This window comes from Metarhizium acridum, assembly GCF_019434415.1.
Source record: "Metarhizium acridum strain ARSEF 324 chromosome Unknown scaffold_587, whole genome shotgun sequence".
NCBI lineage: Eukaryota > Fungi > Ascomycota > Sordariomycetes > Hypocreales > Clavicipitaceae > Metarhizium > Metarhizium acridum.
Window position 1 is genome coordinate 383,911 of NW_027094049.1, and position 15,802 is coordinate 399,712.

The 15,802-nt window shown below is 49.5% G+C and overlaps 6 protein-coding genes across 6 annotated transcripts; 3 read left to right on the top strand and 3 right to left on the bottom strand.

Moving 5' to 3' along the window:
- Positions 1-2,219: 2,219 nt before the first annotated feature.
- On the bottom strand, positions 2,220-4,045 carry J3458_021903 (uncharacterized protein). Its single transcript, XM_066122822.1, has 2 exons — positions 3,474-4,045; positions 2,220-3,365 (listed from the first exon to the last, which is right to left on the bottom strand). The coding sequence occupies exons 1-2, from the start codon at positions 3,830-3,832 to the stop codon at positions 3,065-3,067; spliced, it is 660 nt and encodes a 219-aa protein (XP_065972042.1). The 5' UTR covers positions 3,833-4,045; the 3' UTR covers positions 2,220-3,064.
- Positions 4,046-4,140: 95 nt separating this feature from the next.
- Positions 4,141-5,608, bottom strand: J3458_021904 (uncharacterized protein). The gene is made up of 4 exons (XM_066122823.1): positions 5,240-5,608; positions 5,086-5,174; positions 4,630-5,026; positions 4,141-4,570 (listed from the first exon to the last, which is right to left on the bottom strand). Exons 1-4 carry the CDS (start codon positions 5,388-5,390, stop codon positions 4,446-4,448), a joined length of 762 nt encoding a protein of 253 aa, XP_065972043.1. The 5' UTR covers positions 5,391-5,608; the 3' UTR covers positions 4,141-4,445.
- A 463-nt stretch (positions 5,609-6,071) lies between these two features.
- On the top strand, positions 6,072-7,322 carry J3458_021905 (uncharacterized protein; the record flags this gene model as incomplete). The annotated part of the gene is made up of 1 exon (XM_066122824.1): positions 6,072-7,322. The coding sequence occupies one exon, from the start codon at positions 6,072-6,074 to the stop codon at positions 7,320-7,322; it is 1,251 nt and encodes a 416-aa protein (XP_065972044.1).
- A 664-nt stretch (positions 7,323-7,986) lies between these two features.
- Positions 7,987-8,415, top strand: J3458_021906 (uncharacterized protein; the record flags this gene model as incomplete). Its single annotated transcript, XM_066122825.1, has 1 exon — positions 7,987-8,415. One exon carries the CDS (start codon positions 7,987-7,989, stop codon positions 8,413-8,415), a length of 429 nt encoding a protein of 142 aa, XP_065972045.1.
- Positions 8,416-10,628: 2,213 nt separating this feature from the next.
- Positions 10,629-12,557, bottom strand: J3458_021907 (uncharacterized protein). The gene is made up of 3 exons (XM_007815389.2): positions 12,393-12,557; positions 11,505-12,338; positions 10,629-11,436 (listed from the first exon to the last, which is right to left on the bottom strand). The coding sequence occupies exons 1-3, from the start codon at positions 12,523-12,525 to the stop codon at positions 10,751-10,753; spliced, it is 1,653 nt and encodes a 550-aa protein (XP_007813580.2). The 5' UTR covers positions 12,526-12,557; the 3' UTR covers positions 10,629-10,750.
- A 670-nt stretch (positions 12,558-13,227) lies between these two features.
- On the top strand, positions 13,228-15,073 carry J3458_021908 (uncharacterized protein). The gene is made up of 2 exons (XM_007815388.2): positions 13,228-13,543; positions 13,616-15,073. The coding sequence occupies exons 1-2, from the start codon at positions 13,471-13,473 to the stop codon at positions 14,917-14,919; spliced, it is 1,377 nt and encodes a 458-aa protein (XP_007813579.1). The 5' UTR covers positions 13,228-13,470; the 3' UTR covers positions 14,920-15,073.
- Positions 15,074-15,802: the final 729 nt, after the last annotated feature.

Sequence of the window (15,802 nt, forward strand, 5' to 3'; positions counted from 1 at the left end):
AAGCAGACTTACAGCATAGATAGATGGCTGAAAAGTCTCTCTCGTACTTGCATAAGCATGTATGATGAATACGCCAAAGCTATCATCCTCGGGTGTGAACATTGCGAGAAAAGCATCTCGACCCTTAGAATAACATGGCGGCTTAGAGTCCGTCCGTAGAGGAGATACTAGCACCATTCCATAAGAAGACAGAAATCCTACACTAGTTACACGGAGAGTTCCCAGCGAGTCTCGCGAGGCACAATGCATAATGAATCCAAGGATTAAAGTATCAACGCGAGATGGTATTTTGGGAAGTACGACGGACATCCCAGGAACAAACGGAAATATCAATTAAGGCTGGGCGACCAAAAATACTCCATAATTCGCAGACAATCCTCCGACGATTTGTGGCGGTCAACCCGCAAGACCTCAATCAGCCACAATCAGGTCCTTGTTTCTCACGGACACTGGTCCTCCATATGCAGGGTTCCAACCGTTGTCAATTTCTGCTGCCAGGCGTAACTTGGCAGCCATTTCATCTCTCCACCCATCGGGGAAACCCCAAAGCCAACAATAGGACGAAAACAGCCTAAATCATCTCGACATCGTGATTACCATGTCGCAATGAAATACATGGAATACCCAGCCTGGTACTATCGACATCAGAGGACCGTGAGATTGAAGGAGCTGACTTTGACGAGGACATCTCAGAACTAGGCGAGGGTGAAGGCGACAGCGAATTTGACGGCTCAGACGTTGCATGCGAATGTGACGGTGAGGATAAATGCGAATGTCACGGTCAGGATGAATGCGAATGCGACACTGAGGACGAATGCGAATGCGACCTCTGGGACGATGACGAGGAATCAGTACATTCGCATACAGGATCAGATGCCGATCACTACTATGAGTTGAAGCGCCAACGCATAGACCGGAAGACACGCTTACGTGATGAAGAGCATTCATGCCGGAAGACCCAATAGTCTACCCAGTCTATGAGGCTATGCTAGAGGCCCAGAGCGAACGAAACCGCCCTGGGAGGGGGGCAGAATTTCTTCCGGGCGCTTGAGGGTCGTAACGAACGGATAGTCTACAGAGCCTATGAGGCTATGCTGGAAGCCCAGGAAAAGGGAGACTGCCCTAGGCTAAAACCCATTACTGGCTAGATGTTCAAGTTATATTCCGTGGATTATTTCGACTATTGTTACAGTGACTTGCTCTACGGGCTGAAATACGTCGAGTTCTATCCTCTCCACCCGGACTGGGATGATGACGGACCAGCGGATCCAGAGGCCGCGATTCGTGGCCATGTATACTTGAATTTTAATTCTTGCAGCTATTTTGCAGCCTTTATCCTCCAAGCAGGGCTTGCCAGCGGAAGATACCATTGCGAGATGAAGAGTCAGGATACGACCCTGTCATTCAATTCATTAAAGACAAATACTTGATCTGACCATTAGGACTGATTTGGACATCACCTCAAATCACATTCGCAAGCCCGAGGCCGCAGATGTACCTGATGTCTTTCACTTTGTGGGCATTCTGGATGAATCATAGGAGCGAACAAGTCAAAAGCGGGAAGAAATGGAGGAAAGCCGGTCCAAGGGATCTGTCGCTCTCTGTCACCCCGTGACTCTTATTTCGATATTTGAACGCACCCTGAGCAATTCACAAAGTGGCATCAACTGCCGCCGATGTTGGCGGTCAAGACCGTGACACTTGGCTTCATCATGCGGACCTCTCCCATCTCAAATCGACCACAGTTTCCCGTCAGACGCCATTGGAGAGTTCCACTACGCACGCTCTTCGGGAAAACTCTCCCGGGGACACCATCTTCATTGAGCTTCACGATGGACTGTTTTAGGCAGTGGCCCTTCCGAACACGTCGGGTATACTCAGCCATCATGTATTCAGCACTCGGTGGCTGGCCTCATCCTTGATGCCTTTACGCAAAGCCTGTACGAGATTATCGGCCGCTACTACCGGCAAAACGTGCCAAGAGCAACATGTGAAGATTACGTTCTCGTCTAGGCTTTGCATAGGCAGTTCAATTTTCCCGAGACCAGATGGATAAAAAAACATTTCAAGAATATTACAGTTCCTTTCTTACATTATTTACTGAAAATATATAAGTCAAGTTTGTACAATTCTCAAAACCTGGTTTGGTGGCACAACTCAACCCCAGCTGTCACGCTATGAAACTCATGTTAACTAAGCTTCTTCATAAAATCATTATTCTTGTTCCTTGCCCCTTCTAAACTCTAGAAACTCAAGATATTTAATACTTTCGGAATACTGCTGCCTCCGGGCAGCAGTATGACAACTACTGTTGCCACTTGCCACCTGGTGGCAAAACGCGCTTGCGTGTTTCAATCAACAGAGGCAGTTTTATCCGACACCCAGCCAGCTTCCTCATTGACATAGACGAACCGCACAACACTATCATTCCACCCGCCTGTTGCCGTAAAGTAGCATTTCCTTCCCTTAACGGGCCCCCATCCCTGTAATCATCTTTTCAATAATATTCTCAATTTTCCCCGATAAATATTGCCCCTCGCCCAGAATAAAATGTGAGCAGCCGTCTTGATTCTCGCACCAATTTGCCGTCTTGAGTCGGCTGGATCGGGTTCAAGATGAGGCTGCCTGGTGGGTGCGGCCAATTATTTAGCGCGCAGAGAACGGCTCCCCAAGCCTCGCCGTCAATAATGGCTCACCTGGAATATATTTTCGACGTTCTGCTATGAATGTGTGCGCGCCATTAATGGATCAATGGATTTGGAGGCATAGAGGAGCCTCCTAGGGACAGCACTTTGCGGCAGTGTGAGGTTGGATAAGAACGAGAGGATGAACTTTGGACACCTACAGGGAGCCCAAACCAACTCTATATCGCTATCTTGGAGGTTTGACATAGCAATAGTTTGGCGGTTGAGAATGTTCCAAAAACACATTTCCTGCCCCTAAATTCTCGAGCGTGCTAATGACTTTCAGCTTCGCGACACTTCCATCATCGTCCACAGTCAAAATTGTCGAAAGCGTTTACATAAGCTTCCAATACACTCGTATCCAATCCCCATGTGCCAGATCATGGACAGCCTTTACCTGATCTTGGCTCTTTACCACCAATGGGAATTTCCACTTCGTCGCAGTGACTCATGAGCCAGTCACGGCATCGTTGCACATCGTCCTCCTCCCCTTCAACAGCCACACTTGGACCAGGGCGCTTCCAGAACGGCCTCTCAAACCACGCAGGCCAGAAACCGCCGAATTCCCAATCAATGATGGCTTGTATCTTAAGTGTCTCAGGATCCACTATCACGTTATGTTGCCCGAGATCATTGTGGCAAAACACGTATTCTCCTTTCTTCCTCATCGGTCGCCAGCAGCTGTTAACCTTCCATTGATTGTTAGTGACCCGTTGAGGGGGACATAAAAGTGATTCGCCAGGTACACCTGGAATATCTGATCGAAGGGCTTTTAACGTTGCTACATGCCGTTCTAGCTCCTTAGTCACTACCTCCTTCTCTTCTTGCGCCAGCTCCTTCATACTAACGCCGTCTACAAATTGTGATTGGAAATAAAACGCCCCATCGTCTTTAAACGTGCATTCTGCCGGTGGCAGCGGGATATTTGTCTCTTTTCGAAGGAATCGCAAAATTGCAGCATCGGTTTTCCATCGCTGGGGATACGTTGTTGGCGGAACTATAACAATCTTATCGGAGACTGATTGCCACTCGTGCTGCCGAAGGGTCCGCTTCATGAACCAGTCACCCACATGGAAATATTTCTTGTCAGCAAGGACAACCGAGCAGCCAGGCTCTCGACGGTCATTCAGTTCTCGGTTCGTTACCATCTTTGGAGTCCTGCGGGCGTGTAGTCGGGAGATTGAGCAGATTTCATGAGCTTCGCCGGTCGCTCTGTAATGTCGGTGGGAAATGGGGAAAGCTGGTGTTTTCTTGGGTACCGGAGGTTAGCCCAGTATACCTTAATTGTAGGGGTGGATGTGGCACTCGTGCTGCTGACACCGGGGATCGATGGTGGGGCGGAAGAATTTGTCACTTTGTCCACATGTCAGAGGCCGAATAGTGACTGTGTCCTTTGCTATGTAGTGAAGGAGGAGCCTCCCGGCACTTCCTGAATTTAATCGGTGGAACATATTTGTGGGAAACATCATATATTTAACTACACCACGACGCTAAGCTCACTGATCCGAAGTTGAGGAAAATTGCCTTTCAAGGTAATTGGGAGGTACAGGGCGTAATATGCCCTGAGAGGCCACAAGCGGCACGTTACCCCGCATGTAACCAAGCAATCCCTGCTCCTGCCCTGCCCTGCATGGGCGTTATACAACGAAAGGTACCCGTTGCTCTACGGATTACACAGCCACGAGTCCAATCTTCCGCGGTTTTCTGTTACCATGATGATTTTACCGTACTAACTCATTGGCATCGACAGTATGCGACGAGTTAACGCTGGTAGCGGGCTCGTCGGTTTGCTAATATAGGAAATATGCTCCCATCATAAACGCGTCGAACATCTTCTTTCTTTAATTTTCCGTCTTCAGGCCATAGCATGATGTAAGTTGCCAGCCCTATTCGTGTTTAGCGCAAACCATGGAGTACAGCTCATACTATAGCGTTTGGAACTTACACTCGAAAAAAGCTCCGCCCCAGCCTACAGGGTCAGCAATGAGTCTCTGCCCATTGAGTAAGTGGATAATGCTGGAGATGGTCATGAAATCTTGTCCATTGCTGTACTTGGCGAACATATCCTCGAACTTCTGCGGCACAAAGCGACCCTCGGTGTCGTAAGTTCCACTATCGCTGCCGTGCTTGTCCTTGTGGATATTCTCAAGGTAGATTCTGAAAAAGGGATCAGGCAGTATTCCTGAGACAGTAGGATAAGAGAAGTTGCCGTGAATAACGAGGACTGCCAGAAGACACAAGGCTACATTGAATCCGAGAGCATAAAATCCGGTAAATGTGTCACGAGGCCAAATGATGCCGTCTTGGTCCTCATCGAAGAAGTCGCAGTGCTGTTGAAGGACCTGATGGACCAATGTGTCAGTTATAGACGTGCATCGAGGAAGGAATTCAAGTGCTTTACAGTTTGATGCCGGTGACGCTCTGCCCAGTTATTCTCCGTCGTTCCTCTTGGACACCCGACAGTAGCAGCACGATTCGCCCTTGGAGTTCCTACATGTACTTGCTTGTTAGCTGTACTCTGGCGTTTGGTTTCGAATGACTGTTTATTTCCCTACCGGTATGAGGTAGCCGGATATGACCTTCAGGCTGCAAGAATGGTCGACGCTCCAAAGTCACTGGGGCCTCAGGTATAGAGGAGCATACCGAGTTTTCAGACACATCAAGCTTGTTTGGCGTCGAGCCGTCAGTTAGCTTCCCGGATTCCATGGTACGAATCGTGGGCGGAGCGATGCTTTGCTCAATTTGAAGTTGATGACAATGTCGTCGGTCCGACCAGCCAGGTGTCTGTCTGGAGGTTTATGGGTGGCGCCTTCCTGAGTCCTGACCTCACAGTGACATCAGCCGGCATCTTGACGTGTCCTCTTGACATCAAATGTCCTGTAACGGATCCGGCAAAGTATCGTATCCATCCATGTCATTATCCCGTGTAACCTACAAGGTCAATGACCGCCTATGGGTCCAGATGACCTTGACCTTTCAGTGACGACCGTTTCCGCTCGCTAGATAAGACCTCGCATTACTACTCCCCCAACAGTCCCCAGAGTCTTTGGCAGCTGCCATTATCGCACCACCCCGTTTCTTCCATTACTATCTCGGCCAAGATGTCGATGGAAATCGACTTCAATCCAAACATACACCTGCAAGCAACCTTTTATCAGGTTCCAGGTTATGAGTCTGAGTTGCACGCTTTAACTTCGCCCACGCCGCCGTTTCCTGGGCAGGATGCTTTATCCGACAGCAGCGACCCTTTCAAACGAGAAAAACTCCTACAGTCGGAAGCGTACTACGAGCGACCGCCTGTGGTCCTCGTCCATGGAATGGTGGTCGCCAGCAGGTACCTCCAGGCTCCATCATCTTGGAAGACATCTTGCGCCATGGTTTCGCGTCATGATACCCGACTTGCCTGGGTTCGGGCGCTCATCCAAATCAATACGGAAGGGTCATGAGGTCTCTGTACGCCAGCTAGCGCAGGGATTGCATGACTGGATGGACACTGCAGGCATACGAAAGGCACATTTTGTCTCCAATTCGTTGGGCTGCCAGATCCTCGCCGACTTCACTTCTCGCTGGCCAGAGAGGGTCGATCGGCTTGTGCTGCAGGGTCTGCCTATGGACAAAACCCGCCGAACCATGCTCAGGACTTTGCTTGCGCTCGCCGCGGATAGTAGGAACGAACCGCTTTCAATGACTGCGATTATGCTTCAAGATTATTGGCAGGCTGGAATGCGAAGGGCATTTGCGCTATTCAAGGAGACAACTGAGTACCGCAGCTTGGATGTACTACAACATCTAAAAAGCCCGACCCTGCTGTTGAGTTGTGAACTGGATCCTGTCGCTCCGTGCAGCTGGGTAGCCGAAGTGGCAGAGAAAATGCCCAATGCGGTGCACTATGTCCTAAGGGAAGCTGGCCACACGGCAAATTACTCGGCAACCGAGAGCATGTCCAGAATCGTGCTGCGCCATCTGCTGATTCAGGACGATAACAGCATCAAACACGCGGGGGAGGACATCTTGAGGCAGGTGGAGGAAGTGAAGAAGACAAGGGAAGCAGCGGCAAAGCAAAAATCCCTGTTGCTTTGGGGGCAACTGGTGCTGGCACTCTCAGCCTTTCTGACTATGCGGCAGGGGTTTCTGGACGGATGGCTGCTCGTCATGGGACTTACCTTGGTAGAGTCAATAGCGCTCTACAGATACCAAGGGATACTCTCCATGGATGGTTCGGACCATATGGACCGCGTATACGTCAAGCTGCAGGGGATCGCTGACTTCGTCTCGGCGTCATCTATGCTTCGTGCAATTGGGCGGCACTTGAACTTCAGAGACTTTCCGCAATTAGGAGTCCCGACGCCCTTGGCCGCAGTCATGCCTCTCATCAACTGGCTACCACCTTATTTACGTGGCACGGTGTACGCCGCTGTCGGTGCTAGTGAGGCCACGGATGACATAGGATCAACATTCGACGCAGAAAAAACAACCCAATCAATTGTTGCACACTTTCAGCCACAACGGAAGTACCCTGCCGTGGCTATCGGAAGCACCAACGGCGCGTTGACGCATGTATACGCAGCAATGGGTATTCCTAGGCGCTGCCCCAGACACTTCTCATGCCTGTCAAGCGACCAAAAGATGAGGCCATGAAACGCGGGCAGTTGGACATGACGGCGGAGATGGATTGGGGAAAGTCCGCAGGGCAGACTTTGCTAGAGACCAACCGGGACATTGAATTGTACCATATGGCGGACCCGAATCAGGACCAGTTGATTATTCACCGCATGGCCTACTTCAGATTCAAATTTTTAAAGTTGACCAAAGCTTATAGGAGGTTTCTTTTGGAGTCGTTGGAGGCGAACGGGACCATTATACTCGTTCGCTGTGGATTAAAATGGCCGTCGACTAAAGTTGCTGATCGCCATTACTTCCAGAGCGGAACAGTTGGAGGAATAGAGCCAAAAGAGTATATACAAGGCTCAACTGCAGTAAACGAATTCATTAAAGTGCAGAAGTCCCCATTCACGGCAACGGGCGAATCAGGACTGTAAAAGCAGCATAAGACGGACTGGAATGCGCCCCCGCCCAACTGCGAAGTCCCTGAAGCAGAATGGGGCTATTCAGAGTGTTTTACGGATGATGTCGTCGCGTTTGCAAAGGAACATGGTTTAAAGATTACTATCTGGACTATAACCATCCTGAGGATGTTAGTCCCCTCGTTGCTGATGCGTATCGCCAGCGCCAGGGGCAACTGCGTCGCCCGGCTGTTTCAATCCTGGTTGAAAGCTTCGTTCTCGTGGAGCTATGGTTGTCAATGAGGTACAATCTGACGCCGTTTTGGACGGTATTCCCTGTTAGGCCGTCACTAGAACGGCTGCAGAAATATCTGGAAATGTGTCGCGGGATGAAGAAGGGGTTTAAAGATGGCTTCATATTCTTGTTTTGCTCTGGGTTGGATTCGATTGGGTTTGCGGGAATCGATGAATGGAAGGGGCTACTGAAAAATCACTTTGCGTCACAGGATGCAGCAAAGGAGTCTGGGAGGCACGCAAATCTGTTGCTGGGGACAGACGAGAAGTCGTTCCCGAAAGACTTTGGCTTTCCTCTAAGGTACCAAACTGAGTTGGCTCGAGCAGTTGCTCAAGAAGCACAGTATGTGATGCCTCCCAACTCATCACTTGAGGAATTTGAGCATTACATGACGCAAAATGCTAGCCGCTACGGCGTGTATTATTCGGCCTAGTTGTGCATGGTGGATATGACTGGTTCGGCATTAGCCAATCCAGGAGGCAAAATAAATACATGTTCGTCCAAGTGAGGGTGACTTGAAGGTTATATCAATGCCTATTGTAAGCTACACGGTATCGACAACATGAGTCGAGACCGGTGCGGAAGACAGATAATTCGTTCACACTAGAAGGGAAAGAAACATGCAGGAACTGCTTAAGGACATTGATTACACACCACGTCTTGGATCAGTTTGGCGAGCGAAGTCTTCAGATAAGTCATCTCAAAGCTCAAATGCTCGGGGGCGAAGCGAGGAAAACCGGATTCAGAAGGCCGTTTAAAGTCGCAAAGATGACTCTATTGTTGTCTATATATTCTTCCCGGGTTTCCGAATAGATTCTATTACCTGCGTTTCTGTCAGGGTCAAGCCAATCATTCAAAGCAACAACAATCGTTGTGCTGCTACCTGGCAGGCAGTATTACATTATATTACAAGTATAATATTTATAACATTGTACAGCATAATGTACTTTGTGTAACTTTGGCACACAAACATTAAATTTTTAATGTAAGTTTTGGCAATGCTCTAGCTTCTATCAACACCACGCCTCACCTAGTTTGTTTCTTGCAAACGTGACGCAAGGGTGGCGTAATAAACAGGCTGCAAGTACTGTCGCATTGTAGTTTGTTCCACGCTATGGCAATTCGAGGTAGGAAAGCATTGTCTGTTAGTTTCTTAGTATTATAAAGCTTTTTATTTCTACCTAGTATGTTAGCGCGATGGTCATGACAACAGATTTGCCAAAGTGGTACGGTCCAGCTATTCTTGGTTGCCGCGTCGTGTCTCTCCCAGTTTCTCGGCGATGAGGCCAGCAGTCCAAGCTGACGGCTGCAAATCCTCTCGGAATATCAAGGCAGCTCACGTAGGTACGAATGAAACGTGTCGTGTGAAATTAATCCATTGCGAGTCTACTTTTAGTCGCAACTGCTACGCTGTACGAGCCGAATGCTCCTGATATTATACAAGCATCATCCAGGCATTCACTTCCTCACAAGGACCGCTTCGTTATCAGTCTGTCAGCGTCCTGTACAAGAAGTTTTTTTTTTTTTTTTTTTTTTGGTAAAGCTGAGATCTGTGCCAAGACTAAAATTGTCTTTTTGCCTCTGACAGCTTCTCCTGGATTAGCGTGCGGGCTGCCAATATATCATGATATGTTCCATAGTTCTCATGGTTCATTTCCTCGATCAAACTCTGCTTGACACTTCCATAGCAATCAGGTGTATCTTCAGCTACTGTTGATGGAGAAGGAAGGCTATTATCGCTGCTACGGGGTCTTGCGAGATGGACTGTACCAAATTTCTCATCTCTGAGGCTCGTTTGTGAATCAGGAGTTGTAGTTGTCGTCACAATTTTCAGCTCGACTTTCTCTGTCACTAAGCCCTGTTAACAGATCAATACAGAATACATGTAAATTGTTGTGATAGACTTACTCAGAAACTCATATCACTGCAGGGATGAAGAATTGTTTAAGGATCTGTGTTATTGCTTGCTGAAGGTGAGGTAGCCTGTGCGGGGTACATGACGCCTACGTTGATGACTCTATCTATTGGAGTTCAAGAGTAACTAGAGGCTATAAACCTACGCCACGGCTCAACTGGTTGTAAGTGCCGCTATACTTTGCCACGGTCAATCATATGCTACGTAACTGCGACTGCAATGGAGATTATCGACCCGTGGTATTTGAAATAGACATTCTCTACTGAGTAAGGATTCTTACCAAGATAACCGTTGAACGACATCGCGATAACACCCCTAGCAAAATCCAAGGCAGGGCTAATGTTCCTTTCTTTGCATCGTAGAAAGCTTGCCACAGTTACTAGCTCCCAAAGGCTCACCGACTTCTCGTATAAATAGAGTTATTCAGCTATCTGGGCCTTGAGAGGAACCAGGGCCCCATGATACCATGCAACGTGCGATTAACTGCACTACTCTATCGGATTTCCTGGCTCTCACGATTTAGCAGCTATGGATCGCAATAAATGTGGACTTGGTCCTTGATTGGATCCATCCATCAAAAGACATGCTTTATAATTGAACCTCGAAGATGCCTCTTTTCGATTACATAGTAAGGTCATAGCTAGTGGATTTTCAAGCTAACTTCTAATTTGAACCTTACAGCCTAGTTTGAACCTTGTAACCTAATTTGAACCTCTAGATAAAACGCCCCGGCGAAATGGAGGTCAGGAAACTCATCGTAGTATTACGATTGTCCATTCCGGATTAATAGTTTCATGTAAAAGAAAAAAAACACCCATATTACTACATGTTTTTACCCGGTCCATCTACTGTCTCATTCTGATTTTGGTGGCCACTTCACGCGACGCTCGGCCCTGATGTATAGATTATTCGGCCGAATCAGCTGAAAGTACGGGTCGTACTCAACAGGACCATCCTGAGCCAGAGAAAATTTGTAGCGATAGACTAACTTCGGCAAGAAGACTTTGATTTCTTGCAGGGCAAAGCTGAAGCCAACGCACATGCGAGGGCCAGCGGCAAATGGAATGTACGAGCCCGCAGGTCGGTTCTTGACTTTCTCAGTATCCCAGCGATCAGGGTCGAATCTAGTCGGGTTATCCCAGACTCTGTCATTGTTGTGGATGTGGTGCAACGCGGGTATCACAACGGAGTCCTTGGGGAGCTTATAGCCACCAGGCAGGACCATGTCGACCTTGGACGTACGACCAGGTTGATACGAGGGGTTGTGGCGTCTTTGCGTTTCCTTGACGAACTTGTCCAGGAAGGTGAGCTTGTTTGTAAGGTCGGCGGTCACTTGGGTGTCGTGGTCCCAGCCGTTGTCAACCAACTCCTGCAGTAAACGCTCCTGGTTTCCTGGATACTGCACCAAACTATACATTAACCAGGAAAGTAGCGAGGATGTGGTCGTGAAGCCAGCCCCCGTCGCAACTAAAAGTGCCGACACAAACTGAGCGGGCGGCAGCTTTTTGCCATTGTTGTCTGCTGCTCTCAAGAAGTAATCTGCCATGATGTGTTAATCCGAAGCCTTGATGAAACGAGAATTCAACAGCTCATGTCTGCTTGCATACCAACAACATTTTCTGCTTGAAGAGCAGCATCTTGAAGTTCCAAATCATCTTGACCTTTGGACGCCTTGGCGATGGAATCCATAATCATCTCCTCTATCCTACCCATAGTTTGGCGCAGTCGTTTGGGATCGCCAAACGGCATATGGGCATACCACGAGCCCATGCTCGAAATACGTTTATTCAGTTCGAGATTAAGGGCAATTTTGTGCACCATTTCGTGCAACGGGGCATCCACCTCGGTGAAATGCTGGAAGTCCATGCCGAGAATAAGTTTCCCTACTGCCTGGGAACCAAGTTTAAGCATATACTGGTATACGTTCCAAGCTTCACCGTTCTCGTCAAGCTCATCAAAGACTCTGAACGCCTGTTCAACAGTCCTTTGCATTGTAGGTGCATAGTGGCGCACTGCTTTGGGCCCAAGGGCTGGAGGCAGAAACTTGTGCGCAAGCCGCCACTGCTCCGTGTCTGTATCCGACAAAAAGACACCTGCTTCGGCTGATTTGATAGGATGTAGAGGATGTCCGGGGATAATGCGCTTGCTAAAGAAGTCGCTTTCTTGGAAGAAGATTTGCGACAGCTTGGGGTCGTTTGTTTGGTAGACCCTGCTGCCCATATTGTTGGTTACAATCAAGGGACCGTATTTTTGGAAAAGACGCTCGTGGTTTCCCAGGTGGTCTGGATACACCTCAAAGTAGTTGCCAAAGTACGGAAGTCCTGCTGGGCCAGGTACTTCCCGGACGCCCTGCCCGTCGATGGTGATGACAATTGGGCTATCTGCATCTTTGACGTCCGAGACTGCGGTTAGTCTCTGATGATTGGAGACAAATCCCACGCCTGAAGACGAGTCAGAAAGAGTTTGGAATCCTGTGTTTTCTTTTCACTTCTCACCTTTGTGGTCAACTATGTTGAAGTGCGCAGCAACGAGGTGCTGGAGGTCTTCAACATCTGCCACCTCTGCCAAGTCAATATCGATGGCAGACGATGCGCTTTCACCGAGAAGGTAAAATTGTTTTGAACTCATCGTCTCTTGCAACGGTTTTGGAAATGGATGGCTTGAAATCAGTACTCGATATCCGTACAAGAAATTGGGCCAACTGGGTTTTGGTCTTACATGTATCCAACCATGCATCCATGCATCCATGCAAATCACACATATATAGTCCAGTTCCGCTCGATCTTTGGCGCACCGAACAAGCGACAACTGTGAATAAAATGCAACAACAGCGCGTCATGGCGGCACTACCGAGGCTGATCCATTCTTGCTGACTCCCATGCAGAGCCCCCGTTTCACATCCCAACTCATCACGAGAACCCTATCACTGGGCCACCGGCTACTCCTGTTCTCTTAGTACCGCCACTTAAGACCCAAAAAGCTCAATCCGTCGACGGACCTCCATGGAGAATGGAAGCTGGATCCGCAAACGGCACTTCCAGGTGGGCCAAACCAGGGCTCTGCCGCGTCCAACCATGAACATCTCTATTCCTAGCTTCCTAATATATTAACTCTGAGGACAGGAGAAAAATCACCATGGCCGAATACCGGTGGCTTGCCTCTCCGGTCCGTCCCTGCAGCCGCCATCTCGAGAAAAGTCGGCCCCCTGCCCGCTGACTTTGCCCAGGAAGTAGTCAACCTACATCTGCAGTCAATGTGGATGTCACGTACTGGCTGACATCAAGAATACGACGTCGGCCGCAGCCGCAGGGCTCGGTGAGTCCGGCCGACCAACTTTGACCTGCAGGGATGCAATAAACTGCCTCGGTCTCCATCAGTCGCAGCATCAGCCGACGCCATGGACATTAATACCCGCCGTCGTAGCCTCGGTATTCTTGCCATTGTTGAACAAGATGCATTACCGCCTTGACATATAAGCTCCACCTCGACGTTTTGTCAGGTAACGATAACGGGTCTCTTGGCCAGATACATTGTCTTGTCAGTCGCGCGAAAAACATCTCTCCCTCGTACACCATGGAGATTGAAGCCGCAACAGTTGCAGAACACAACAAGCCGGGAGATTGCTGGATTATTGTCCACGGAAAAGGTTAGGTTTGAAAAGAAAAAAGGGCCATGGAAGCTTCATAGTTGCCAAGACACTTCTAACGCTTGGCTCTAGTGTACGACGTAACAAGATATTCGCAAGACCACCCTGGCGGCGCCGACGTTCTGGTAGAGGCAGCAGGCACAGATGCCACCCACGAGTTTGACAATGCCGGGCATTCGGAAGATGCCTGGGATATCATGAAGCCATGCCTAGTTGGAAACCTCCAAGGTCATCAGGACAAAAAGAGATTGAAGCCGAGGCCGAGGCCGATGATTAGCCAACCACCGAGTCCGGCGCAAACACCATCCACCAAAAGCCAGTTGGCCAAGTTGGCCAATCTAGGCCTTTTTTCACTGTCAATCGCTGCTGTCTACTACCTGAGTAGACATCATCGGCCTCCTCTTCCTAAATCACTCGTTTTATGGTTGCGCAGCAAGCCCGAAAACCGGCGTGGCGTTGGCTTCATAAAAGGCCTCTTCATGGGTGGCAGCATCTTTGCCGCCGGCACTGCGATTCTCGCGCAGAGATTTGCGAAGCTTATTTGGGGCAACAAGTCGTTTACAAGCTACCCGGCTCATATGAAAGCCCCAGAGCGCATCCGGGAAAACGCGCTTTTGCAACACGGCCTGCTGGATCCTTCCAAATACTGCCCCCTCCCTCTACAGTCCAAGACTTTGGTGGCTCCCAATGTCTACAAGTTCACTTTCGCTCTTCCCACTGCCGATGCCGTTGCCGGCCTGCCGATTGGCCAGCACGTCGCAATCAAGGCTGATGTCGGAGGCGAGAGCGTTTCACGATCCTACACGCCCGTGTCCAACAACTCGGATCGCGGCGTGCTCGAGCTTGCCATCAAAGTCTACCACGACGGCAAGTTGACAAGCGGCTTCCTGAGCAAGCTCAAAGCCGGCGATAGGGTCCTCTTCAGAGGTCCCAACGGCGCCATGCGGTATCAGCGCGGTCTCTGTGAGAAGATTGGCATGGTGGCTGGGGGGACTGGCATTACGCCCATGTTCCAAATCATCCGTGCCGTCTGCGAAGACGACCGGGATCTAACCCAGATCAGTCTAATATACGCGAACCGAACGGAACAGGATATCCTCCTCCGCGAACAACTGGACAGTTTCGCACGACGATACCCGGGGAACTTCAGGGTCTACTATATTCTGGATCAAGCCCCTGCTGATTGGGGCTATGGAAAAGGTCGTGTCACAAAGGACTTGATGCAGGAGAAGTTGCCGGCGCCTAGCATCGATACCAGGATAATGCTATGCGGCCCCCCGGGCATGGTCAATGCCAGCAAATCATCGCTGGTAAAGTTGGGCTTTGAGCAGCCGGGGGCAAGGTCGAAAATGACGGACCAAGTCTTTGTATTTTGATCAATACAGTCAGTTAAAAGGCGAAAAGAACAATAGAGGGCGTACGGTTCAAGGGAGGAGTACCATATTTGACATTAGTCCGTGATTAGCACTAGCAAGATTTGTCGTTAATTCGACTTTCGGCCGAGAACCCGGCCCCATAAGTTAAACTTACCTCGGCACCAAGCAGCATTCACCATGACGTCATTCTGACTATGAGTCTCTTGACTGGCCGTATCTAAAGTTGAATGAGAAGCCAGGCGATCGCGGCAATGACGGTATCCGAAACTGTGCAAATGGCGAAAGTCGGCGGAGTCGTGGACACGGCAGGTCGGCTCCGGAGGCCCACTTTCCGGGAGATCCACACGGCGGAGTGGATCAGCCTCCGACAACTTCCAGATACTATCGCGTTGGCAGTCTCGAAGTGTCGTAGCCTTGACGGCTCAAAACCGTTGAACCACGCTTCATTGACATGTATACGGCTCGGGAGGTCTGGCCCCAAGGACGGCTTTGTACGCTTTTGCCATGGGTCTCTGCCCGGGGCGGTTAGTGTCGTAGCGAAACTCGGCAACTAGGTCCGGCCCGCAACTACTGATGGCACAATGACTCTACTGTTGACATGCCCCTTTTTCCGGACCAATGGAAGCAATGTGCAATGGCTCGACGTTGGAAATGAGTCGCTTGCCACGTTTGGTTTCCGCAGTGCCCAGTACGTCAACGCCCTTTGTCAAATATTCACCACACGCTTAAGTAGTTGCAAATGCCTCGTCAATACGCAATCCACTCCCCAGCTCACCAGACCAAGACTGGACTAAGGACTTACTTTATCGCTGAGCGCAAGCTGAAAACACTAGCTGTCTGCTGCTTTGACATTAATGGCTGGCCAAAGCATCGTCAAAGTCGA

Coding starts and splice junctions, on each gene's coding strand:
- J3458_021903 (XM_066122822.1), bottom strand. CDS start 3,832: ATGGTAACGAACCGAGAACTGAATGACCGTCGAGAGCCTGGCTGCTCG. Junction 3,366..3,473: donor GTGACTAAGGAGCTAGAACG/GCATGTAGCAAC, acceptor GAAGGTTAACAG/CTGCTGGCGACCGATGAGGA.
- J3458_021904 (XM_066122823.1), bottom strand. CDS start 5,390: ATGGAATCCGGGAAGCTAACTGACGGCTCGACGCCAAACAAGCTTGAT. Junction 5,027..5,085: donor AGCGTCACCGGCATCAAACT/GTAAAGCACTTG, acceptor TTGGTCCATCAG/GTCCTTCAACAGCACTGCGA. Junction 4,571..4,629: donor GGGCGGAGCTTTTTTCGAGT/GTAAGTTCCAAA, acceptor AAACACGAATAG/GGCTGGCAACTTACATCATG.
- J3458_021907 (XM_007815389.2), bottom strand. CDS start 12,525: ATGAGTTCAAAACAATTTTACCTTCTCGGTGAAAGCGCATCGTCTGCC. Junction 12,339..12,392: donor CAACATAGTTGACCACAAAG/GTGAGAAGTGAA, acceptor ACTCGTCTTCAG/GCGTGGGATTTGTCTCCAAT. Junction 11,437..11,504: donor TCAAGCAGAAAATGTTGTTG/GTATGCAAGCAG, acceptor ACATCATGGCAG/ATTACTTCTTGAGAGCAGCA.
- J3458_021908 (XM_007815388.2), top strand. CDS start 13,471: ATGGAGATTGAAGCCGCAACAGTTGCAGAACACAACAAGCCGGGAGAT. Junction 13,544..13,615: donor GATTATTGTCCACGGAAAAG/GTTAGGTTTGAA, acceptor GCTTGGCTCTAG/TGTACGACGTAACAAGATAT.